The sequence below is a fragment of the Dendronephthya gigantea genome, unplaced genomic scaffold (genome assembly GCF_004324835.1).
Source record: "Dendronephthya gigantea isolate DGI-Jeju-01 unplaced genomic scaffold, DenGig_1.0 000032F, whole genome shotgun sequence".
NCBI lineage: Eukaryota > Metazoa > Cnidaria > Anthozoa > Malacalcyonacea > Nephtheidae > Dendronephthya > Dendronephthya gigantea.
The window spans coordinates 440,404-464,377 of NW_021163042.1; the positions used below are offsets into that span (position 1 = coordinate 440,404).

General features: G+C 37.3%; 5 protein-coding genes across 7 annotated transcripts; 3 read left to right on the forward strand and 2 right to left on the reverse strand.

The window, feature by feature from the left end:
* Positions 1-161: 161 nt before the first annotated feature.
* Positions 162-6,569, forward strand: LOC114524867 (transient receptor potential cation channel subfamily V member 3-like). 2 transcript variants are annotated; one of them, XM_028546072.1, is made up of 7 exons: positions 162-354; positions 1,773-1,933; positions 2,086-2,379; positions 2,659-2,906; positions 3,200-3,722; positions 3,941-4,975; positions 5,276-6,569. In XM_028546072.1, exons 2-7 carry the CDS (start codon positions 1,846-1,848, stop codon positions 5,629-5,631), a joined length of 2,544 nt encoding a protein of 847 aa, XP_028401873.1. In that variant the 5' UTR covers positions 162-354; positions 1,773-1,845; the 3' UTR covers positions 5,632-6,569. The 2 variants fall into 2 exon arrangements, with proteins under 2 accessions (XP_028401873.1, XP_028401875.1); XM_028546074.1 differs by having other exon boundaries at positions 1,840-1,933.
* Positions 6,570-6,888: 319 nt separating this feature from the next.
* LOC114524966 (ankyrin repeat domain-containing protein 1-like) lies at positions 6,889-9,179 on the forward strand. The gene is made up of 4 exons (XM_028546223.1): positions 6,889-6,994; positions 7,095-7,388; positions 7,639-7,886; positions 9,087-9,179. The coding sequence occupies exons 1-4, from the start codon at positions 6,889-6,891 to the stop codon at positions 9,177-9,179; spliced, it is 741 nt and encodes a 246-aa protein (XP_028402024.1).
* Positions 9,180-12,041: 2,862 nt separating this feature from the next.
* Positions 12,042-20,494, reverse strand: LOC114524806 (mitotic spindle assembly checkpoint protein MAD2B-like). 2 transcript variants are annotated; one of them, XM_028545990.1, is made up of 10 exons: positions 20,405-20,494; positions 19,970-20,088; positions 19,613-19,684; positions 18,293-18,331; positions 17,774-17,838; positions 17,529-17,555; positions 16,831-16,928; positions 13,669-13,742; positions 13,392-13,484; positions 12,042-12,739 (listed from the first exon to the last, which is right to left on the reverse strand). In XM_028545990.1, the coding sequence occupies exons 1-10, from the start codon at positions 20,448-20,450 to the stop codon at positions 12,698-12,700; spliced, it is 675 nt and encodes a 224-aa protein (XP_028401791.1). In that variant the 5' UTR covers positions 20,451-20,494; the 3' UTR covers positions 12,042-12,697. The 2 variants fall into 2 exon arrangements, with proteins under 2 accessions (XP_028401791.1, XP_028401792.1); XM_028545991.1 differs by lacking the exon at positions 17,529-17,555 and having other exon boundaries at positions 12,043-12,739.
* On the forward strand, positions 15,059-18,591 carry LOC114524805 (potassium voltage-gated channel subfamily A member 6-like). The gene is made up of 2 exons (XM_028545989.1): positions 15,059-16,665; positions 18,404-18,591. Exon 1 carries the CDS (start codon positions 15,315-15,317, stop codon positions 16,662-16,664), a length of 1,350 nt encoding a protein of 449 aa, XP_028401790.1. The 5' UTR covers positions 15,059-15,314; the 3' UTR covers position 16,665; positions 18,404-18,591.
* Positions 20,495-21,050: 556 nt separating the features above from the next.
* LOC114524807 lies at positions 21,051-23,215 on the reverse strand. The gene is made up of 5 exons (XM_028545992.1): positions 22,989-23,215; positions 22,562-22,733; positions 21,956-22,127; positions 21,534-21,627; positions 21,051-21,266 (listed from the first exon to the last, which is right to left on the reverse strand). The coding sequence occupies exons 1-5, from the start codon at positions 23,101-23,103 to the stop codon at positions 21,211-21,213; spliced, it is 609 nt and encodes a 202-aa protein (XP_028401793.1). The 5' UTR covers positions 23,104-23,215; the 3' UTR covers positions 21,051-21,210.
* Positions 23,216-23,974: the final 759 nt, after the last annotated feature.

Genomic DNA, 23,974 nt, shown 5'->3' on the forward strand with positions numbered 1-23,974 from the left:
ACTGACTATATTTCATACGTCAGAAGTGAATTGGATCCAAAAAAAAATTGGATCGTGTGAAGTCACTGTGAACAGACCTTTACGGAACCATGCTTCGGTGCATCAGTATGCAATGTCTTATATGCTAATAGTGTGCAAAACTTCATTATAATTACAAGAAAGAAAATGTTATTCTTCAACACCGGAATAATTAAAAGACATCAGAACGCTGATCATGAATGATGGTATAAAAATTGTCACCTTCGGGCTATAAAATACAATGTAAACCCGTCAATTTGTTTCGTCCTTAATGATTGAGTGCTCTAATCCAATGCTTATAACTTCGACGGGATTAAAAGTTGGCGATATCACAGGGTAATGTAAACTATACGACATCTTGTTAGCTAATTTAGTCGTTTTATGGCCGTCTATATATCGGTTTGTTCGTTCAGTGAACCAGCCGTGCTCTGTTTTCGGAATTATTGAATAGTCTGATTCCCTTTAGTATTTTCTATAACTGACAGATTTGAGCCATTGAATTGTGATATCTCCTCGATATCATGGGCTTGTATAAATAGAGATCTGTACATTGTAATATCAGTTGGACCATATTGATCAATGTATATAAGATAAAGAATTACTGAAAAAAACCTTAACGTTGATAGTAAAGCATAGTGTTCATATAGTATTACTGTATCGTACGTTAATAATAATACTAATGTACATCACCGAGGTACAATACGAAGATTGGAGCACTAGCACTCGATGAATATAACGTCTAGATTCAACTTACATGCTGTTTGTGTCTACCCCATTCCATAAGGCATAAATTCCTATCCAGCAAAGCTTACAGTGAAACAGAAACGGCTCACCCCCCTTTGGGAAACTTATTGCTATAATATAATATAACAACTTCAAAATGAATTACTATGAAGCACGATTAATTCTACTCAGTCTAATTCTACTCTCTCTACGCACCAAGGCAACTTGCGTTAATATTACGCCTATATGCACTTGTGGATAGGCAAACCGCAAACAATGATGTTTTGTGCTTCACTAGCGTCTAACCCTCGAAAAGCAAAATATAGAATATTGCTACTTGCATTTCTTACCTCTAATACAATGCCACCAACTCTGCATACATAGCTCTTTTCCGGCAAATATATAATCACTAGTAATCTAGTATACCCTTAGCCTGGCCTCGCGGTTTCTCCCCTCCCCTTTTTTAAGTATGGCTACGTCCCTGAAAGTCGTCATCATCGATATCGTCAAATTATCATTGAGAATTTAGAATCATCATTGAAAGAGGTATATCTTGTCGTGTTTACGCCACGAGCCAAGCCTGGCCTAGACCTATTTGTGAACTTGGTTTTTGTAACGTTGGACGGACTTCGGCGAGGCTTTAGCCTATATCAGAACAGGTTGCACCAAGTTTTCGAGGCATGATCGAATTCGTCGAAGTATATTTACAATCGGAAATCTACTTCTAAACTAGGCCTTTGGTGCACGCTAGTCTAGGCTTGTATAGTGTCTATAAATTGAAACCTGGGCGTTCTTTCTCCCCTTATCCCTGCTGTTAACTGACAAGAGGGCCGGTTGCTGCCCATCTGCTTCTCACTTCTGCATAGCGTCCTGGATAGTCCATCTTATATTATAAATAACACGTGCAAATCACACATCCTTGGTTGTGATCCCTCTGTTTGCCAAAGAAATTTTAGGAAAACATGAAGATCTGTGCACTATTAATATTCCCCACTATTTAATGACCCAATATTGTTATCTTTTCATGACAGATTTTGCCATTTTACGTGTGCACCCAAAGTAGATTTAAGCAGTTAATTATCAAAATACCACACACAGGACGTAATGATGAATGCCTCATACGAAGATTTATCTCGAAGAACAAGTCGATACAGTAATGGTGAAACCAAAGCTTTCAAAGAGTTGTTGGCGGGTAAATGAATTCAAATGAAGCCAAAATTGCTTATGCTAGGAAATTGTCGAACTCGCTTTCACTTGTACTCACTCTTAGTAAGCAAGCTTTCGGTCTACAAATTGTGTAGCACATATAACTTCTTAAGCGTACGTGAACATTGTTCGTTATAGGAAAGACATCGCATGTGAACGAGGCTCTTCACGCTGTAGTCGAGAATAAACTGCATCAAACTGCATTGTCGGAGAGCAACAACAGTGTGTTAGAAAGAAACCGAGCTCTACTTCAATATATTGCGACATTGGCAGGTTCAAACAAGAAGAATGACCACTTTAACTATGAGTTTGTGGAATCTCTGATTAAAGGTGGCGCTGATATCAACATTGCTGACCAACACGGACAGTCAATGTTTCATGAGGTAGCACGTTCTTGGAATATAGATGTGGCAAAGTTTCTCCTAGAACAAGGTGGGCATCAAAAGGCTTTACATACATCTCGCTGAATATATATGACTGTATAAGACCCAACTATTAGTGATAACTCCAAAACTTCAAACACTTCGGGCTTATTATATAGATTCGTTAGATCTTTAAGACATCTTAAATATATAATACACAAATAGCCATTATTTTTTAATCCAATCATGCATGCTTATCGCGTTTACAATTTGAGGTTTTGCCGTTTCAACCCTAATCCAGAACCTATGATTATGTCAATCGATTCAATCCTTCATACACATCTTTAAGGTGGAAACATAAACATACAAGACAGCTTTGGTCGAACACCTTTACACGTCGCTGTGTCAGTGGACTTTGCTGAAATGGCAGGATATCTGTTGGAAAATCATGCAGATATTGATGCAAGAACGTTAGGGGAGTTACAAGCTCCAATTCATTACGCTGCAAAGAATGGTGCAGAAAAGTCACTCAAACTCTTATTAGGATATCACGCAAATATTGACTCCCTTGACTACAGACAGCGTACACCACTACAGGTAAACTGACACACACAGAAACACGACTATCTCTACTAAATATAACGCAGTAACGCTCACTTATATTTATTGAGATTGTAACCAAACTAGGACAAGTATGCTAAAGCACTTTTAGTTTAACAGTGTGATCACGCAAAGTTACACCTGCATGGTCACCCATTTACAAATGTGGCTTTGCGCGATCGCATGACTCCAAGTGAAATAGGTCTAGTTTGAAAACACTTCGGCCAAGAGTTGTTGCCCAAAAGAGACTTTTACAGTCTTAATTGTTATAAGCATGTTCTTTATTTTAGCTGGCAGCAGAGTGGTCGCGTGAAAAGACGGCCAAAGTATTGATAGACGAAGGTGCTTCCTCTTGTCTTCTCGACACTTCTGGGAATTCTGCCTTATCAGTTCTTATCGATCGAATACCACAACTCTCGCTGGAAGCTCTCAATCAGCTCCACAGTACAGATCTGATTACAATGAAAGAGTTTTACCACATCAACTTCCTAGAGGCATCTCGCATAAAAGTTGAAACAAAGAAAGCTCGAACTCCGCTTGAAACTGCTGTTGTCACAAGAAAGTTTGAAGTGGTGTCCCATCCAGTTATACAGCGTTTGATTCATAACAAATGGATATATTTTGGTAGAACGGCGACGATTTTGGATTTATGTTTCTATATCTTGTTCAACGTTTTGTGGACAGCGATGTCGATGTTAACTCCTGTTACTGGTCAGGAATTATACGAGCCATTAAGTGATAACGCTTGGCGAGTAGTACTTTTGCTTGTTATTGTTATCATGATTATTTACCAATTTGGAAGACAAGTTAGAGGTGCGTTTATAATTCATTAGACAGTCCAGAGGCCGATTGTACGAAACCCATTTATCCGACTTAAATGATAGACAGGCAGATTTAAGTTCAGTAAAAACTGTTATGCTCTCGTTTCAACTCCCCCCCCCCTTTCTTTTCTTCATATTTTCCCCTTCATCTTCGTGTCATCTCTCGTATTTAGTGACCAGCTATCACAATTTATTAATTGATATTTATAGCAACTCTGAAAAACGTTAGAGCGAAAACCCACTGGATCAAATGGCAGACTGAGAAACTTCAAGAAGACCTAAAGTACTGTCATCCACGCTGGCCTCAAGAGTCGAAAGCCATAGAACACGAAATAAAAAGAGTGAATAAACTGAAAGGATTCAGTGCAGAGGACTTGTGGTTCTACTACGACTGGATTGTGTTGGTCGTTATGATTGTTGCACTTTCTATGCATGTTGCCTTCTACAAAACTGACAACTATGACACCAAATATGTGTACACACGGATTCTGAGCATTGCCAATCTTATTGTTTCCCTCCGTTTGCTTGAAACTATGAGACCATTCCCAGGCATTGGGACCCTTGTCATAATCCTTGGTGAAACAAGTGGTGATTTCATTAACTGGGCGTTCTTGTTTTTCCTTCTCCTTATTCCATTTACCGCAGCATTTTGGATCATTTTTGGCGGCCTGTCATTCAAACCTGTCGAAAATTATCACGAAACAGGAGACTTACTGTATTCAGTATTCAGGATGGCCGTTGGTGATGACTTTAATTTGGAAGGACTGGTTGAAGCGGAACCCGTTATGGCTCGTATTCTTACATGTCTGTATGTCACTGCGATGACTATCGTAACACTCAACTTATTAATTGCGTTATTATCGGATACTTTCACACGAGTTTATGGTAATGCGATAGCGAACACACTCATGCAGAGAGCCATCAAAGTAATCGAAGCCGAACGAGCTTTAACAAAGAAAAAGAAACAAGGATATCGGGAGTACATAAGGATGAACTGTAGTCCAGAAATCATTGACAGTGTTGTCAATGCTGCTGACCCAGAAAGTTTTGCAAGCTCAAAAGAACTGACCACCAACCTGAGCACAATGAAACAAATCCTTGATGATAGGTTTGCAAAAGTTTACGGAATGAACAAAGTCTCAGATTTTGACAAAGTAAAAAATGATATAAACAAGATACGCCAGCGTCAGAATGAGGACTACGATAACCTTACAGCAATACAAAGATTGTTAAAACACGCAAAAGGTGATGTCACTTTTATCTAATATGTAAAAACCTATTCTATGGCGTAAAGACATTATTCAAGTATGAACCATTCACTATCAAAGTTTGCGCCGTTCTAATATCAAATCGATTGCGTGTTTTCCAGGAAAACAAACTGAAATTATGGACTCAAAGGTTATCGAGTGCCTAAATCAGATTCTTTTCCATTTTTGAATCCTTATAATTACACATCCTAAACATGCAATAACTGACTTCACTAATGTTTTGCTTTCATGCAATTATTATTCACTTTCTCATAATTGTTTTCTAATCATTTGCCAGGAGGTGGTCGTGGACCGGCCCCTAGTTCCTCCTCATCAAAGAAGAAAAAAGATACGAAAGTGCAAATTCCTGGTCTAAGTTTGTTAAGAGAAAACATTCATTGGTTTTCAAGCGAGGATGAAAATAAAGACAAACGACAAAGAAAGGCAACACAAAGAGATGAAAAACAGAAAAAACGTCGACACAAAAGAAAAGATGAAGCTCGCGAAAAAAGTGAAAGTCCAGAGACTGCTATCGTTCCTTATGGTACCGTACAATCCAGGGTCACTAGAGGAAATATTGATAATATGAATGTCAATAACTCAAATGATGATGAAGGATGGGATACAGTTAGCATTGATAGTGTTACTTTGTAGACTTTCTGTGTATTGATATTCAATGTTAGTTCAGTTCCTTGCATGAAAGAAAGCATTAGGGTTTTTCTATGAATTAGTCTTACAAAAGACGTTTCGAATTTGATTAGAAGGAGAATAGTTATTGTTATTAATTTCATCTGGAGCAGAACCTTCATTTTCATGCAATTATATAATGTCATTCCCTGCCTTCATTGTACACGACGAGTTCAAAACTGATGCTTACTCGTATGCAAGCTCTTCGCTCAACTACTGCAATTGTACAGAAATTGCCCGAGGATCATCATCAAATAATCAAAACAAAAAACAATGCTCCCTTTGCCTTTTGGGAGTTAATTCGTATTCTAATCGTGCGAGAGATGAGTGAAGTAAAAGTGTGGACTGTGGTCAACTGCGTCTTAATTACAAGAAAATTAATGTGGCAAATTTCCATATGAATAGGCATCAGTTTATTTAACTCACCTTGTACGGAGTGTATAAGAAAACTTTAGGAACATTATACAGTGGCGTAGCCAGCATTGATAATTGTGGGGGGTCATATTGAGTCTCATTTATTCATGATAATAGCCAGTAAAGACAATCCAATTCAAAAGAAATTAATAACTTCTTATTAACCGAGCGCGAGGTGTTTACCGAGAAATATTGGACCAAGGTCTTTGTACAAAAAGATCGAGCCTGAAGTTAATTCGTGATTTTGATGATGGTCGCGCCATTAAGTACATTTGCCAGAATAATTCATGACTGGAATTGGAAAGAATGACAAGTCAGAGAGGTTTACGTCAAAATATCTCAACTATACATGATGCTGGAGAATGTCAATTCGATTGAATGTCCATCTAGGCCCTAGCGCATGAATAAATTCGATATAAGAAAAATTGTATACTTGTAGTTTAAATATATAGATATTGTAAAATTTATATGCTTTCAAATACAGTTTTATCAAAAACACAAAAATCTTCTTGCCAGCGAGGAAATGATTTATTTTTTTAATTTGTCCATGTCTTTCAAAGATACTGATACGTGATTCATCCAGCTGATCAATTAACATTTTATTCCTCCTCCTCTATATATTGACCATGTACGCTACGCCTCTACAAGATTAAGAGATTTTGATTCACAATTTTACTTCTTTGCGAACTCTACGGCCGAAAGGTTGTTGAAAAGTGTCGGCTTTTAATGACGGATTTTGTTCATTCAACGTGTATACACAAAGTATATTTCAGTAGCTAACAATCAAAATATCACATAAGGCATATAACTATGAATAGAGGAGCCGATTCCTACATAGACTTGGCTCGAAGAACAGGTCGATACAGTGATGGTAAAGTCAAAGCCTACAAAGAACTGATGACGCAAAGCATGACAGGTATAAATATATAGTATATGTTCCAATGTTCGAATGAAATATGAAATATATATAACTGATTCTATAATTTGTAAGCCTGCGTTACTATGGTTTGTTACAGGGCAGGCATCGCTTGTGAACGAGGCTCTTCACGCTGTAGTCGAGAATAAACTGCATCGAACTGCATTGTCAGAGAGCAACAGCAGTGTTTTGGAAAGAAACCGAGCTCTACTTCAATATATTGCGACATTGGCAGGTTCAAACAAGAAGAATGACCACTTTAACTATGAGTTTGTGGAATCTTTGATTGCAGGTGGCGCTGATATCAACATTGCTGACCAACACGGACAGTCAATGTTTCATGAGGTAGCACGTTCTTGGAATATAGATGTGGCAAGGTTTCTCCTAGAGCAAGGTTAGCAACAGCCTTGGAATTTTAAAGGATCATTATTAAAATAATATAGGCCGTTAGGCTTTATCTAGACAAAAAATTTGCAGACCAAAGATATATGTAAATATATATATATATATATATATATATATATATATATTAATATATATATATATATATATATAGTCAAACTTCTTATAATTAAGCCAAGTAAATCCTGTATTTAATGTCAATCTTTCATAATTATACATTTTATGCATGTGATTTTATCAAGGTGGAAACATAAACATACAAGACAGCTTTGGTCGAACACCTTTACACGTCGCTGTGTCAGTGGACTTTGCTGATATGGCAGGATATCTGTTGGAAAATCATGCAGATATTGATGCAAGAACGTTAGGGGAGTTACAAGCTCCAATTCATTACGCTGCAAAGAATGGTGCAGAAAAGTCACTCAAACTCTTGTTAGGATATCACGCAGATATTGACTCCCTTGACTACAGGCAACGTACACCACTACAGGTAAACCACTGTGGTACTATATTCAAATTGAATCGATAACATTTGAAACATCGAAATAGTGAACATGCATGCATTTGCGTGTATGCATCATACATGGAAGGCTCGAGACAATTTGGCAAGTTAGTGATGTAAAGTAAGAAAAAAATGTCTTTTGCAAGACCCATGATGCATGCATAAAATATCAGACTTTATCGTCGTTTCATAGAAACAATTCACAAAATAGCTACCTTTCTTTTTTAATGCGTTTAAGGACAGGGTACATACATGTAGGACTTAAGTCAACTCATGCATGCTTTATACTTTTAAGGAATATCTTTATGGCAACTGATGGCAAAAGTTTAACTATCACCTTTAATCACGACTTTATAGAATACGCAACAATGTAAAGTCTATACCCCAAACTAGTTACATAACTATATAGACTTGTGCTGTGTAGTTTTAAATTAGTTACATAACTAGACTTGTACAATGCAAGTCTAGTTATGTAACTAGTTTGGGGTTATCAGAAGCCCTATCAGGAGCCAATCAGAAGCCTTAGTTTCACCAATAATGCTACTTGCAGAATTGCTCATACTGCAGAGGTTGTGTCACGTCACAATGGTCACATGGCAGGTTATACAGTAAACAATCACTTCAGTGTTTGATCATTACAAACTGCGGCAGTAAAAACTGAAGACAATATCAGAAAATTTCTTGAGGAGTTGAACTACCTCCTACCAACTCAAATAAAGTCCTTTCGCCGTTTTGCAAGAATTCAAGGAGCACTATTTTACACGCCAGGGGCCGGTTGTATCAAAGCCGGATAGCGTTATCCACCGGATAGTGATTTTTTCAACCGTTCTAAAAATGCTCGAAAAGCGATAAAATTTTAGCTTGAAAGCAACAATTATTAAAGAGGATCCTCGATTTAGGAATACTGAGATTTAATCAAAGTTGTGCCAAATAACGGGCGATTTTGAAGCGATTGAAAAAATCACTATTCGGTGGATAGCGCTATCCGGCTTTCATACAACCGGCCATGCAGGCAATGTGAAAAGGTTTTTAAAACATCAAAGTCAAGTGTTGATGCTCGAATGAGACTTTTTTATTATATATTATTGCATTTGAAAACACGTTCTATGTTTTAGCTGGCAGCAGAATGGGCACGTGAAAAGACGGCTAAAATATTGATAGACGAAGGTGCTTCCTCTTGTCTTCTAGACACCTCTGGAAATTCAGCCTTATCAGTTCTTATCGACCGAATACCACAACTCTCGCTGGAAGCTCTCAATCAACTCCACAGTACAGACCTAATTACAATGAAAGAGTTTTACCACATCAACTTCCTAGAGGCATCTCGTATGAACGTTGAAACAAAGAAAGCTCGAACTCCGCTTGAAACTGCTGTTATCACAAGAAAGTTTGAAGTGGTTTCCCATCCAGTTATACAGCGTTTGATTCATAACAAATGGATACATTTTGGTAGAACGGCGACGATTTTGGATTTATGTTTCTATATCCTGTTCAACGTTTTGTGGACAGCGATGTCGATGTTAACTCCTGTTACTGGTCAGGAATTATACCAGCCATTAAGTGATAACGCTTGGCGAGTAATACTTTTGCTTGTTATTGTTATCATGATTATTTACCAATTCGGAAGACACGTTAGAGGTGCGTTTCACATATTCTTTAAATATTTCGAAATTGTGGAAACTTTTCTTTCTCTTTACACCCTGCACGGTCCATTACGGGAAAGTAATGGACCGCAAAAAAATCCTTCTCAACCAATCACAGCGCGTTTCTCCCCGGAGGTGACGCTTAATTGCTATATGTAACATTATAGATTATATCTAAAGGCGGATTTCCATTCAGTGCAAAATGTCGCGCGATCGAGTTTTTGCTTTTTTTTAAAATGCGTTCATTCAAGCTCATCTAATGGGATTAGTTCCGCTTGACTGTTTGTATTTCAAATGAAAGCGATCGCAAAAAGTCGATCGCGCGACATTTTGCAGTGAATGGAAATCCGCCTTAACTTGTGTACCGCGATGTCACAAGGCTTTTTGTTCTTACCACATTCTGACGTCATCTTTCTATTAAGAGGCAGTTTACATGAGCCCGGTTACCCGAGATTCAACGAAGCGTGAGATAATTTTGAGGTATTGAAATGAGCAGATAACATTAACCTGGCAATCGTATAATCACCACAACAATAGCATGTGCTTGTTGTGTGCATGAAGACTTATTTCAATACCTAAAAGTCCTCTCGCGCTTCGTTGAATCTCGGGTAACCGGGCTCATGTAAACAGCCCCTAAATGTAATCTATTCGTTAATTAGCAACCTTGAAAAACGTTAGAGCGAAGACCCACTGGATCAAATGGCAGACTGAGAAACTTCAAGAAGACCTAAGGTACTGTCATCCACGTTGGCCTCAGGAGTCGAAAGCCATAGAACACGAAATAAAAAGAGTGAATAAACTGAAAGGATTCAGTGCAGAGGACTTGTGGTTCTACTACGACTGGATTGTGTTGGTCGTTATGATTGTTGCACTTTCTATGCATGTTGCCTTCTACAAAACTGACAACTATGACACCAAATATGCGTACACACGGATTCTGAGCATTGCCAATCTTATTGTTTCCCTCCGTTTGCTTGAAACTATGAGACCATTCCCAGGTATTGGGACCCTTGTCATAATCCTTGGTGAAACAAGTGGTGATTTCATTAACTGGGCATTCTTGTTTTTCCTTCTCCATTTACCGCATCGTTTTGGATCATTTTTGGCGGCCTGTCGCTCAAACCTGTAAAAAGTTACAGAAAGCCAACAGACTTATTGTATTCAGTATTCAGGATGGCCGTTGGTGATGACTTTAATTTGGAAGGACTGATTGATGCGGAACCCGAAATGGCTCGTATCCTTACATGTCTGTATGTCGCTGTGATGACAATTATAACGCTCAATTTATTAATTGCATTATTATCGGATACTTTCGCAAGAGTTCATGGTAATGCGGTTGCCAACACACTCATGCAGAGAGCCATCAAAGTAATCGAAGCCGAACGAGCTTTAACAAAAAAGAAGAAACAAAAATATCGGGAGTACATAAGAATGAACTGCAGTCCAGAAATCATTGACAGTGTTGTCAATACCGACCCAGAACGTTTTGCAAGCTCGAAAGAACTGACCACCAACCTGAGCACATTAAAACAAGTCTTGGACGACAGATTTGCGAAAATTTACGGCATGAACAAAGTCTCAGATTTTGACAGGCTTAAAGATGATATAAGCAAGATACGCGAGCACCAGGAAGAGGATTACCGTGATCTTGTTGCGATACAAAGAATGCTAAAACAACTACAAGGTGATGCCATGCATGTTTAGCTTTCGTACAAATGTGTTAAAAATGCTCTCATAATAAAAAAAAAATTAATTAATGTTGACACTTTTATTCCAAATACCTCCAAACGATAGGTCATTGAAATAATTTCTCTGCCAAATCCCCCCAAACAAAAAGATGTATTGAAGTATAGAGATCCTGATACTCGACCCATCTTTTTATTGACTTCCTTCAAGGTGGTCATGGAGCTTCAGCTAGGTCCTCGCCAAAAAAGAAAAGGGAGAAGAAAGTACAAATTCCTGGTTTAAGTCTGTTCAGAGAAAACATCCATTGGTTTTCAGGCGAAAACAAAGGGGAAAAGAAACCAAAACAAAGAGATGAAAAACGTCGGCGCAAAGGAAAAGATGAAAATCGTGAAAATAGGAATAATCCAGTGACTGCTATCGTTCCTTATGGTATGGCACAATCCAGGGTGGCTAGAGGAAACATTGCTCCTCGGAATGATGTTGCTCGTTCCTCACGCAACGATACAGGATGGGATACAGTTAGCATTGATAGTGTTACTTTGTAGGTCAGTGTGACGTGAGCTTTTATTGAAAATATATTGAGGAGGAATAATTGCAGAAGCAAGAATTAGGGAGCAGAATATCACCTTCTAAAAGAGCTATAGTATCGTATACTATAAGAATTCATTAATATTTTGTTTCATAATTCATTTTCGGCGTCGCCTTGTTGAATGGAACATTCCACCTTTCAAAACATTCTCACCATATAGCACTCATAAACATTCGTTTTTTGCTTTATGTAACACGACAATATTAATGAATTAAGTACTGTAAACAAATTGCAAATGATGCATAATATAATACACCATGCAGCGCTTGCAGCAAACATATTAACGCGGATTATCGCGCATATGGTAACTGTTTTTTCGTATTTACGTTGGGAGTTGACTTCGTGGATAAGCATGGACAAATCTTCGCATTCGTAATCTTCGTAAAATTCTTCGAAATTTTAATTTAATGTCACGTGATAAAAAAGTTATATAATTACTAAATGTATGTTAAGGTTTGAACAATACAACTATTAATATTTCGTATAAGATATAGCACCGACACACAAGAAAATATGTGCGTCTGAGAACATATGGCTATATGATTTGCTCCTCGATTTGGTCATGTTATATAAGTTGTGAAAATCATATATGCATGTGAATTATGTGCATATTTGTTTGAATGAATGCAAAAGAGGTTGGTGCAAAAGACGTGCTTTTCACACATTATATTATTTATATATTAGTATAATATTATATGAATATTGCTCATGTAATTGTAGGTTTGTAGTAGAGAAATACATATGCTGGTTCCGTTTTCAAGGAATATAGTAAACTCACAGAATAGTAGCTATCAAAACCGTACGTCGAAAGTGGCCTTTTCAAATAAAATCAGTCAACCCATCGAACATCGAAGGATCTCCTGTATTTTATACACGTCGTTTCACGTGGTTTTCTTTTCGGATTCTTCCACAAACAACTGCATCTGTGGTGAGATGGAATTTAATATGAAGTTTGTAAGAAAACCAGTCTAAATTCTTAAATAAAATATATCTATAGTGTCTTTATATATCACCCAAGGCGTTTCTGGCGACTCATAATCACTCCGTGGCACAAAAACACCGGCGTAATAGAGTACGAATTCATGAGCAGAGATAAAAAATAGATCGAAGGCACAAAACACATTTTCATGAACTGATTGCACTCGCAGCTACTAGTGAAATTTTGTATTTGTTTTAACTAGACGAGTAGCGTAGTTAATCAGAATATACTAGCATCTGCGAGCGAACGAAAGATAAAGATCACCTCATGCATGAGGTAATTTCCACTTGTTCAGGGCTGGTTTTCGAAAAAATTTCCCTAAAACGCGTCTTCAGGCATATAGCAGTTAGTGAGTGACTTTTTGGAATACAGGCCACAGGCGTCTTTTTGGGTTCGCAGTGCCACCCTGCTAGCGGGGCAAATACAACAGTAAAAACAATTATATTCCCTTGATGTTAGTTTCCAAGTGCAGAAACAATTAATAGCGAAAGCTATGAATTGTATATGAAGGCTATGAAGGCAATGAGGTGCATGTATATATGTATACTGTAACCAGCTTACACCGGACGCAACGATATACAGTAATATGAGCTCACCTTAAGTATTTCGGACGATGTGGATTTCAGCGGAATGATGGATGAAGATTTCATTTCTGTTTCATTTTTTTCAACATTCATCCAAGGGAATGCCTAATAAATTCACACAATGCATAAGTTATATACATGCATATAACATTGCAGGGGTTTCATATATAATGTGTTCGTATAGATGAATGATTATACTTAAAAAGTATTTCTAACCAGAAGCAGTTGCGAAAAAATTCAAATAAAAATCCTCTGAAGGAAATCGAAACCCGTGCAGCAGAAATAATACCTGAGTTTTATCCTCATCTTCTACCCTTAGAACCGCTGACTGTTTAGTATAAACCAACAAAGAAAATCTGCAATCTGAAAATAAATATAAATGGGTTGGTTGCCTTGCAATACCCACTTTACATGTAGAAGGTAGATGTGGTATAGTTTTACAATCTTTCACATGTATTCTGTTGAACAAGCGACCATGCAAGTTATGCCGTGTTGACATTCCTTAATCAATTATTAAAACCATATATTGTCAAATCCTTATTTCAGGCAATACTTGGTTTTATCAGTTGCAGTGCATGTAAACAATCTCAAACATGTATTATTAAATGCTTGTGTACAGTGCAAAGAATATTTTCAATGCATCGTAGCTGCATGTGTCTATATAGTAATGCCTTTTTGTTTTCGGCCCAAACTGGTATATTGCCGCGAAAATCAACTCTGTTGTTGTGGCATGCATATATATGGGATTATACAGTCCTGCCTATATATGGGAATGTCGCCGCTCAAATTGAGTCGTCTACACTTTTGTCCTCTCTTCATGAATTTTTAAATGTTTCAAAATAACTCCCGCATAATCTTTGAGGTTTTTCATCGTGGTTTGCCTCTGATCAGCGTGATTAATATGCTAATTGCAAAGCTTGATATAGTAGGAAAGTTCCATTCGTGTACACTGTCTTAATCATGAAACATTCGAGGAACAAATAAGTTATTTTCAAGAAATTAAATAAAGTCGACGAATTAAGTAGCAATAGTAAACCGATAATTTGTTTAAATATACAATGTATTTCGGAGAATATGTTTCGTTTCAAGTTAAATTTATATAGACCCCAGTGGAATGGAATTTGTGTGAATACGAAATATTTCTAGGGAAACCTGCAATGGTCTAAATTAGATGCATGTAGTTTTATTACACAGATGTAATTCACACAAAATAAAAGATACAACTATAGAAGAAGGATGCCTGTAGATAAAAATTATATGCATAAGGTGAATGGCCATGCATCGCCGTGCTTGAAGACGAAGTACTTTTGTACATTTCATATATAGCGGAGTTAAACGGTCACTTTTAAAGTATAAAAAGGTCTGCATGACTAACATTTACGACGTTTTCTGGGCCCAGGTACAGAATTATGCTATTATATTAACTCCCTGGCGAAGTAAGTTAACCGAAGTCCATAGGAGGCATGCTCGCAAGCCAGGCTCTTCTATAGCTCGTTGTCGAGCAAGTGAAAATATATATAATGAAAATATAAAATATACATTCACATGTATAGAATACACTAATATTATATGATAATATGCACTCATGGTCACATCGTCCATTAGATAAAATCTAATGAAAGGGAACATAACATATCAGTTGACGCAAAGCCAAATGTCTCATGCAAACATGGCACATTAGCATACATCACGATATTCGCAGATTTCCATCGCAGTTTTGCGGTCACGCCGTGAAATATTTATTACATTCAGTGTTGGCCCCATCTGCGTCGAGTCATAATAAATTATTCCTTCAAGCTTATAAGTAATCCGAAGGTGATATTTAACGAGAGCAGGCGTTTTCATATCGTCACGCACCGTTTTAATCCATTTCAATTTGTTCTAAATTGAATTCTTACCAAACCGCTTCTTAATTTCCAACGCGTTCAACCGAAAATGTTTGGCGGCACCGGGCGTTTGTTGTCATTGCACCAGGACGATGCACCTCGCAGGGGAAGTTTTCTTGGAATGAATTTTCAACTAACAAGCAGAGGCAGCATTCAACTTGTTGAAGGAGTCGATCAGCGTCTTCCGTTATGCACGTCGGAGACATTCGTAAGCGGCCGCCGAGTGAAAATTCTTATCCGGGGCGAGCTCTTCGAAACATTCGAAGAGACATTAATGAAATTTCCAGACACATTGCTGGGGTCGCGTCGTAAACGACGCCAACATTACCAACCAGAAAAGGATGCTTACGTCTTCGAAGAACGTAACAAGTTCGCATTTAACGCGATTTTATTTTTTTACCAATCTGGGGGTATTCTAGCCAAGCCAGAAGACGTACCTTTTACTATTTTTACAAGAGAACTTGAGTTCTTTGAATTAGTGGATTACTTTCCAGCATGTTGGACCCTCAAAGCCGTGCCAGTGGAACTACCAAAGAGCCCATGGCAAAAGACTTTATGGAGCCTTTTTCAAGACCCAAAAAGTTCGACAGTTGCCATGCTATTTTCATGGATATCTTTTTCCTTCATAGTAATCACAACGGCGATATTTTGTTTTGAAACCACTAAAATAGGGTATTTATTGTTGTGTAAAAACAACGGTACCGTTCCGAATGTTAAAGCCCCAATCTGTGTCCAAAATACAGAATGGTTTATCGTAGATAGCGTTATAACCGCTTGGTTTGTACTCGAGTACGCTGCAGGCTTGTTGACTGCGCAGCGAAAAGTCAAGTTTGTCTTCTCCTTCCTCGGTGTCATTGACCTTCTTTCGATTCTTCCCTACTTTGGAATTTTATTTTTAGACACAGACGGCGAAGCCCAGTTTCATATGCGTGCGCTTCGACTGCTTCGTTTTACAAGAGTGATACGAGTGCTAAAGCTGGCACATCACATCGAGGCACTTCGCTTGCTGGGCTATACCATAAAACAATGTTTATATCTACTAGTGGGGCTCATGTTGTTGGTCGCTATTTTAACAATATCATTGTCATCTCTGATCTATTTTGCTGAAAAGGACTTAAAAACATCGTCAATCAAAGATTCGCCTGACGCAGCATGGTTTGTCATTATTACATTAACCAATGTTGGATATGGTGATGTAGTCCCGGCCTCTGTGCTTGGTAAGATGGTTGGAGCAATCACGACGATACTAGGAATTTTGATCGTGTTCATCCTACCTGCGCCAGTATTGCTTAATCATTTCGAGGAAATTTATAGCCTTCGCAAAGAGCGAAAGAAGTTGAAAGACGCCGGCATAAAAATAGATGGAAGCGTCGCAGATATATTACAGAATATATCCTAAGGTACTGTACTTAGATATACTTAATGATGTAGAGATGAAATCCAGAAATATTTACTTTGAAGGCAAAGAGTGACTTGTGCAACGGTTTGGAAAGAGGAATTATTGGGGACAAAATATTTTTGTGCATTTTATTCAAAAGATATATAAATCATAACGTCGACTTTACCAGGTGGATTTGGTTTCAACATAGCATCACAGACACTAATTTTTAATAGGAAGGCTCGAAGAGCAGACTCGATGTGGAAAAAATACTTGTCATCAGTTCTAAAAGTAAAAAGAAGACTAAAATGCTATAAATCTGCTTGCCTTTGCTACCTTTGCTAGCCTCATATTAAACCTTTTACATAGAACCTTATTGAAGTAATACTTGAAAAGTGTATTACTGTACGTATTAAGTTTATTACCAACAATAAAATGACTACTAATAAATCTTTAATGAGCAGGAAAATAATCACAACATGATTGCAAGATTGTAAATTAGTTGCATGGTGGGGGCTCAAATATTCGCCTAATTTTAACTGTTGAACTGCATTCTACTGCAACCATATAAGCGTATATCTTTTTTAAAAGTCACATCCAAGCTAATGCCCTGGAAACAATATATAACGCGAACGCCACCTGTGATTCGGTTGAAGCTAGTCGAATGCAGTCTAGCTGAGTGTTGCGAGATGTTTTGTTTAAATATAAAGCCTAATTTAAAGTTGCGGTTCGCTGCATCTTGGAGAACGTCTGCACACAAGACGTGAAAACCTGAATTTTGCCTTTGTAAAATGTGTTATATTGATGTAATATGTTTTAATTCAACATATATAAATGTTCTCAATTATCTCTTTAAGTATAGAAAAAAATCTATTTAGATAATACCTCCTATGGCAAACATCTTCACCGAGCCTATGTAATGCAAACGAGTTCAAACGAAGATATCAGTCTTTACATTCCCATTTAGGCTGTCCGACATATAATAAAGAGTCTGTTCAACATTGTGATGGTACTACCAATTTTTCAGCTTGCCTAGTTGGCAACTCAGAATAGCACGATATGCACTCGTATATCAGTCATATGCACTAGCTATCACTATCACTCTGAGTCCGTTCAATATTTTAGCTAACCTTAGAGAAGCAAATTCTGACGGAATTTGAATTTCAAACACAAACTTTTCAAGTGGATGAAACTCCTATATGATGAAAAGTAATTATTTTAATTTTAAAAAGCATAAAAATATCTACGCTGCAATACATGCGTAAGCCGTAAAAGAAAGTTCGAATGGTATATGTAGGCCCATCAGAGGGTGGGGAGGGGTGGACTGGTAAGCGATATATTTGTTTTTGCTCCGCCCCGAGCACCAATGGTTCTGACTTCATATACCCTATCGGCAGGTTAATAAGTGGAATGTCTCGTCAGGTTTAAAAGTTGTATCGGCGGTAATAAACCTATTCTGAATTCTATTCCTAAACATGAATTCGCGATAATCGTTCGACATGGTAACCGTTATATGAACATAAGCTAGTATTAAGGCATTGATTAATAAATATAATAGTTTAATACGTCAAGAGTTGACGCTGGCTAAAATGCGTTAACGGAGAAGAAAAATTGTATACTGACAGAACAATGACCATATATCCACATACTTTGTCAATAATAACAACGCAAATCTTTTCCACTTCACCCTAAACGAATGACAAATAGATCATGCTTTGCAACCTTCCCCCCTCACGGTCTCTTTAAAAATTGTATTTTAGGCTGTGCACAAACTACAGATATTCGGATGACGGGAAAAGATATCTCACTTAACCAAGAAAACCGTAATTAAGGACCAACATGGCCTTTCTTATCAGAATGTGGCTTAACTATGGCATCAAAGTCTGTTCAACTAATTAAGTAGATTAGATTATAATGTAGATTGCCAATATAACCAGAGAGCAGCGTGGCAGCGTCTTCAAACAAATTAGCATCAAATGTGGTATAACTTAACTGCCTAAAATAGACAAAACACTTCTCGACGTTTCGATCTGAGGGCCTTCGTTACTAACTCTCCTGACGAAGGCCCTCAGGTCGAAACGTCGAGAAGTGTTTTGTCTATTTTAGGCAGTTGTTATACCACATTTGATGCTAATTTGTTTGAAGACGCTGCCACGCTGCTCTCTGGTTATATTGGAACTTAATTAAGTAGATGTTGTGCTTTGTATACTGTAAACCGTGTACTCTCTAGACGTGAAAAGGATGATCTGTTGAAACCTATTATGTCCTATTAAAGTCAGAAAATTGCCTTTAGAGCAAGTAGACATATTCTTAGTCATTTCTATTGTCTTACAAAAGGAAAAAAACAAACTGGGGAATTTAGCTGTGTATAATCAGCAAAAGGGGTACAGTCAACAGGGTCAGGCTGTTGCTTCATAATGAATTGCTCCATGAAAGACTGTAACATAAAACAATGTATTTGGAACAGACAGTGTCACATGCAGACAGTGTTGCATCATGCAGTTAGTGTTACATGCAGACAATATGTTACATGCAGACAGTGTTACATGCAGATGCAGACAGTGTTACATGCAGACATTGTTACATGCAGACAGTGTTACATGCAGACATTGTTACATGCAGACAGTGTTACATGTAGACATTGTTACATGCAGACAGTGTTACATGCAGACATTGTTACATGCAGACAATGTTACATGCAGACATTGTTACATGCAGACATTGTTACATGCAGACAGTGTTACATGCAGACAGTGTTACATGCAGACAGTGTTACATGCAGACATTTTACATGCAGATAGTGTTACATAGGGACAGTGTTACATGCAGACAATGTTACAGACTTGTTACTGACGTGCATTCTTTGGTCAATGTGCTTCAGGAAAATCTGACTGTGATGAGGATACAAAATGTGTGAATAAACAATGTATCTATTTCTTCACTGGCAATAAACACAACCAAAAACTTGCCTTTTCCAAACATGGTCTCAGCGTTTTTAGGACATTCTGAATATATTGATTTAATTCTGGATGGCAGGACATCTATGGTACAAAAATATAAACAATGGAAATATCAGTAATTAATTGCATGGAAGATATAATAACACTCTATAGAATTAAAATAGAATTTTGCTCTAGAATTAAACTACAGTAAGCTTATAACAGGAGTTAGCTAATTTTCCAGCTGTAGTGATTTTAGCATACAGAGAAAAAATTAGCCCATAAAATTGTTAAAAATTATAATCCATAAATAATAAATAGCCTTTATAGGCATTTTATAACATTATGGTACCTATGTGATGTCAAATGTTAAATCTTAAAACCTACCTGTACTGGAACATTGTACTTTTTTCGCTTTTCAAATATTCCAGCAGGATAAATCTCTCTTATGTACAGAATAAGATGGATTGCAACCTCCAAAAATTCACATAGTAAGTTTGCTGCAACTGAGACATTTTAAAATGATAATCAGGTATAAATCCAGGTTGTATTAGAAGTGAGGGGCTCCACAATCTATCCATAATTGGTGTGAACAACCTCACCTAGAACTGTTTGACTAAGTCTACTCATGCAAGTATAAATGCACAATTCCAGATGGATAACAAAATTTTGAAGAACATATCAGATCAGCTCAACTGTATACCTACACTAATTTGGATTTACTGAAAAAAATTAATGAATTTTGATGCCTATCCGATTAATGTATTATTATCAGTTCTGAAGGCCTTGACAGATTATACTAACATTAAACTCTGTTTATACCTGTTCCACCAGTAGTTTCAGGTTCTTGAGTTTCTTCCGATTCCATTAGTTTAATCACATTTCATTCCGAGTTCTGTCTCTGTGGTTCTGTCCATTAATGAGGTACTTCATCTTGTAAAAATATTGAGTGTTCTAAAGTTACTGTGAACTAACTGCTGTGAACTATAAGTTTGTGGCAGAATTGGCAAATCAGATCAGAGACTTCAGAGTCGTGTAGTTAAATAAGTTTTCCTCACGAGAACGAGGGTTCTCGGAACGAGAGCAACTACGCAAAATGTAACTAATTTTTTAAAATTAAACAAAAAGTAGTTATGAGTTTTAACAAGGTGCAGATGTTCCGCCATATACCAATACTGTAGTATGTCGAGTATGCGTTGCGAAAAGGTTTACCCAGTTGATGAAGCGATTCAAGCGAGATTCCCACTTGCTCACTGCAAGTAAATAGATGCAGCTAATAACCACGGCAACTAACAAGCACGCATAAATAAGATGTTTGACTGTTTGTTTATTCACTAGTGCAAAAGTGGCTTAGATTCTAACCGTAAGAGATTGAGGGTCTTTGTCTGGAAAATGCTGAGAAAAAAAGCTCATAATAACGTCACGAGTCAGACAAAAAACAAAAAAAAAACAAAAAAGTCTCAAAATATAAATGAAATAACATTTCATAGTCGGAAGAATAAAAGATGAGGTTTACCAAAAAATGAGTTTCTGGGTTTCTCCGCTATAACAAAACTATATGGACCCTTAAGCAAAACTAGCAAAACTTTAATGTCTATTTTTTGCATTTCAGTTCACTTGAAGTCTCATCATCTTGAACACCATCTGTGCGTTCTTATATCTTGTGATTTTCCAGTAAAATAACCTAAAATCAGTAACAATTTCATGTTTAGCAGAAAGTTAAGCCTAAATAATCGAGTTAGATGTATGCTGTTAAAAATGAATCGTACCAAATATGACAGTTGTAGCTATAGGCAGATATACCAGATAATAATGGCATATTGACAAAAGATTGTCTAGTCATATAAGAATTGGTTCCACACCCGTATTTCTTTCCATGCCACTCTATCATTCCACTTATTCAGTTCTGGCATACAGACTGAAAGTCTGGAACAATCGAGATATATAATACCTGTTGATCTTGTTCTTCTGGTTCCATTTTCGTCTTCCTGAACTGTGCCTAAGGATCTTTTTCCAAGTGGCTTCTCACTCCAAATCCAACGAAACTATGAAGAAAAATATACAGCGAGGAACTAGTATAACTTGCCAACTTGGTATAACTTACATTTAAATAACGAATAACGTGGCACAGATGATCATAGCATCATACTAATTCAACTGATTGATATTAAAATTTTCACAGTGCTCTACTCAAACACGAGTACGAAACTAATTTAACTATATTTTACCCCAATCTAAACTAATGTTAGTTAATCAGTAAATAATAATAAAAGTTTCGACTTATACAAACGTAGGCTACATTTGCAGCTGCTATACTGAAAGTCTGAAACTCCAATTGCTAGGAAAGGGCACTGTTCGCAGAGTGCTACCTACACTGTCTGGATATCGCCAAGTGTTAGATAAATTTGGATGAGGTTTATTTTTCCTGTGCCTTGAACATGGCAACATTAATGCTTTTCCCATCGGCTCTTTATCTCGGAACTCTTGTTGGTAAGTTGTCTTCAGTGATGAATAATTTATTGGTGCGAATCTTGCTGTTGCCTGCCTGCATAAAATGACATGATTATTACTATTTCTACTTGTTATTCCACCATTTCTACTTTATAATTTATATTATTTTATGCACGCTGGTAAAGAATGGCCTCTTAAATTTAGGAACTGAACATGTATACATGCAGTATATATGAAATCGCTTTATACAATCTGTTCACGCGGACTTGATTTTCGCGGGCTTTTGCTGCAGGCGAGTGCTTCCGCAGGGACCAGGCTGTAGTGAAGCGTCAATTGTTGTTTTGTTATTTGATGGTGACTCCAATATTTAAACGACGCGTCGCTATGGAAACTAAAGGTTAAACATGTGACAGCTCACACAGGAACCTTCCTTGCTCGAACCAAAACAATTGTAAATCTTTATAGTGATACGTATAGCCTATATAACCTATAACTCTTCTGTCTCCTTTAAACTCATATATAATATACCTTTCCGCTGGAGGTGGTTGAGCGAATCTGCCTTGAAAGGTCTGATGATAATGTGTTCCATACATATGTGTAAACTGATAAGGCTTGTATGCAGATCTGTACAAAGCAGAGAGAGATGTGAGACATTCTCGTCGCCTCTCCCCCGCCTCCTCTCCACGCGTTTCATTTGAACCTAGAATCGAAGAAACGCACAGTTATCCAAAACCTATAGTTGTCAAATCATACAGAGACTGCATAACCAAATCTAATCCGCAGAATAATTGACTCAAAGTGCTTCATACAGCCAAGAGTATTATTTCGTCTGTCTGATTTCATCATACCAATTTCTGATACATTATGAACTTGAGCATCAAGAAAAAGTATATATAAACACAAGGTTACTCCGATTGCAAAGTGTACCGCTAACAAAAAGAAATGTAACGCTTACCCAAGGTAGACGGTCGAGATTTCGCATCCCTTAACCCCTCAGTTGCCGGTCGAAATGTGGATTGTGTTTGACTACTTCTTGAAATACTCGGTAAGGATACCAATGTTTCTGACATGTTTCGAAAACTGAACTGATGAAACCAAATTCAGCTTAAAATTAGAGCTACGAGTTTGTTACTATTTATTATGAAAAGATTGTTTATGCTAATTCCATAGTTATTATCGCGTTAGCCTAAAACCAAAAACAAACCAAGAATTAGATGCATAATTATGTGCATATGGTAATTCGACACCTCGGTCCCATTGGTACCACACCTGGGTACAAGTTTTCAAAGTGTTGAATTCTACTCAGGAAGATTACCCTGTAGGAATAAGTTTCTTTTTCAGTTCTGAAACATCAGTAAAACAGAACGTGAAAATAAACAGAGAACCGCTCTATCTGTAAGACTGTAACCCGTTGAAGCTCCCCGACTCTAGACTTGATCTTTGAATAAAATTTCAATCATTAAAAAAACGTTTCACAAACATCTCACAAACATGATACGATTAAGTAATCTTCAAACATGACATGATTAGCATTTATTTGAAGAGTTAAAAATAAGAAACAGTTGAGTCCTTTTAGCTTTGGTCTTAGACTTATTTCAGGCTTAATTAGCCACGAGACTCAAGAGTTAGCCATGACTGTCGTGAGTGTCGTCCGTATCGTTACTGAAAGGTCTAAGGAAAACTCGAATACTGTTGAATAAATCAGTCAGGTAGATTAGGTCAAATCCTTAGAAGTCAATCTTACATTATCAACAATGGCGTACGGTATATCATTCTGGTAATCAAACACGATGAACTCAGTGTCACGGGTTTTCTTAAGTTTTTGGACCAAACTTTTGTTCGTGCATGATCCGTCTGGTTGTGGTCACTGAGTTGAGGAAAGACAAACCAAAAACTGGATTTGGCAGGAAATGAAAAACTTCCTGCCTAACCATCATGACA

Coding starts and splice junctions, on each gene's coding strand:
- LOC114524867 (XM_028546072.1), top strand. CDS start 1,846: ATGATGAATGCCTCATACGAAGATTTATCTCGAAGAACAAGTCGATAC. Junction 2,380..2,658: donor AAAGTTTCTCCTAGAACAAG/GTGGGCATCAAA, acceptor CACATCTTTAAG/GTGGAAACATAAACATACAA. Junction 3,723..3,940: donor ATTTGGAAGACAAGTTAGAG/GTGCGTTTATAA, acceptor TGATATTTATAG/CAACTCTGAAAAACGTTAGA.
- LOC114524966 (XM_028546223.1), top strand. CDS start 6,889: ATGAATAGAGGAGCCGATTCCTACATAGACTTGGCTCGAAGAACAGGT. Junction 7,389..7,638: donor AAGGTTTCTCCTAGAGCAAG/GTTAGCAACAGC, acceptor GATTTTATCAAG/GTGGAAACATAAACATACAA. Junction 7,887..9,086: donor GGCAACGTACACCACTACAG/GTAAACCACTGT, acceptor CTTGTCTTCTAG/ACACCTCTGGAAATTCAGCC.
- LOC114524805 (XM_028545989.1), top strand. CDS start 15,315: ATGTTTGGCGGCACCGGGCGTTTGTTGTCATTGCACCAGGACGATGCA.
- LOC114524806 (XM_028545990.1), bottom strand. CDS start 20,450: ATGGAATCGGAAGAAACTCAAGAACCTGAAACTACTGGTGGAACAG. Junction 20,089..20,404: donor TGAAACTACTGGTGGAACAG/GTATAAACAGAG, acceptor AAAATGTCTCAG/TTGCAGCAAACTTACTATGT. Junction 13,485..13,668: donor AAGATGAGGATAAAACTCAG/GTATTATTTCTG, acceptor TGAATTTATTAG/GCATTCCCTTGGATGAATGT.
- LOC114524807 (XM_028545992.1), bottom strand. CDS start 23,103: ATGTCAGAAACATTGGTATCCTTACCGAGTATTTCAAGAAGTAGTCAA. Junction 22,128..22,561: donor CAACCACCTCCAGCGGAAAG/GTATATTATATA, acceptor CATTTTATGCAG/GCAGGCAACAGCAAGATTCG. Junction 21,267..21,533: donor CAGAAGAACAAGATCAACAG/GTATTATATATC, acceptor TACTGATTTTAG/GTTATTTTACTGGAAAATCA.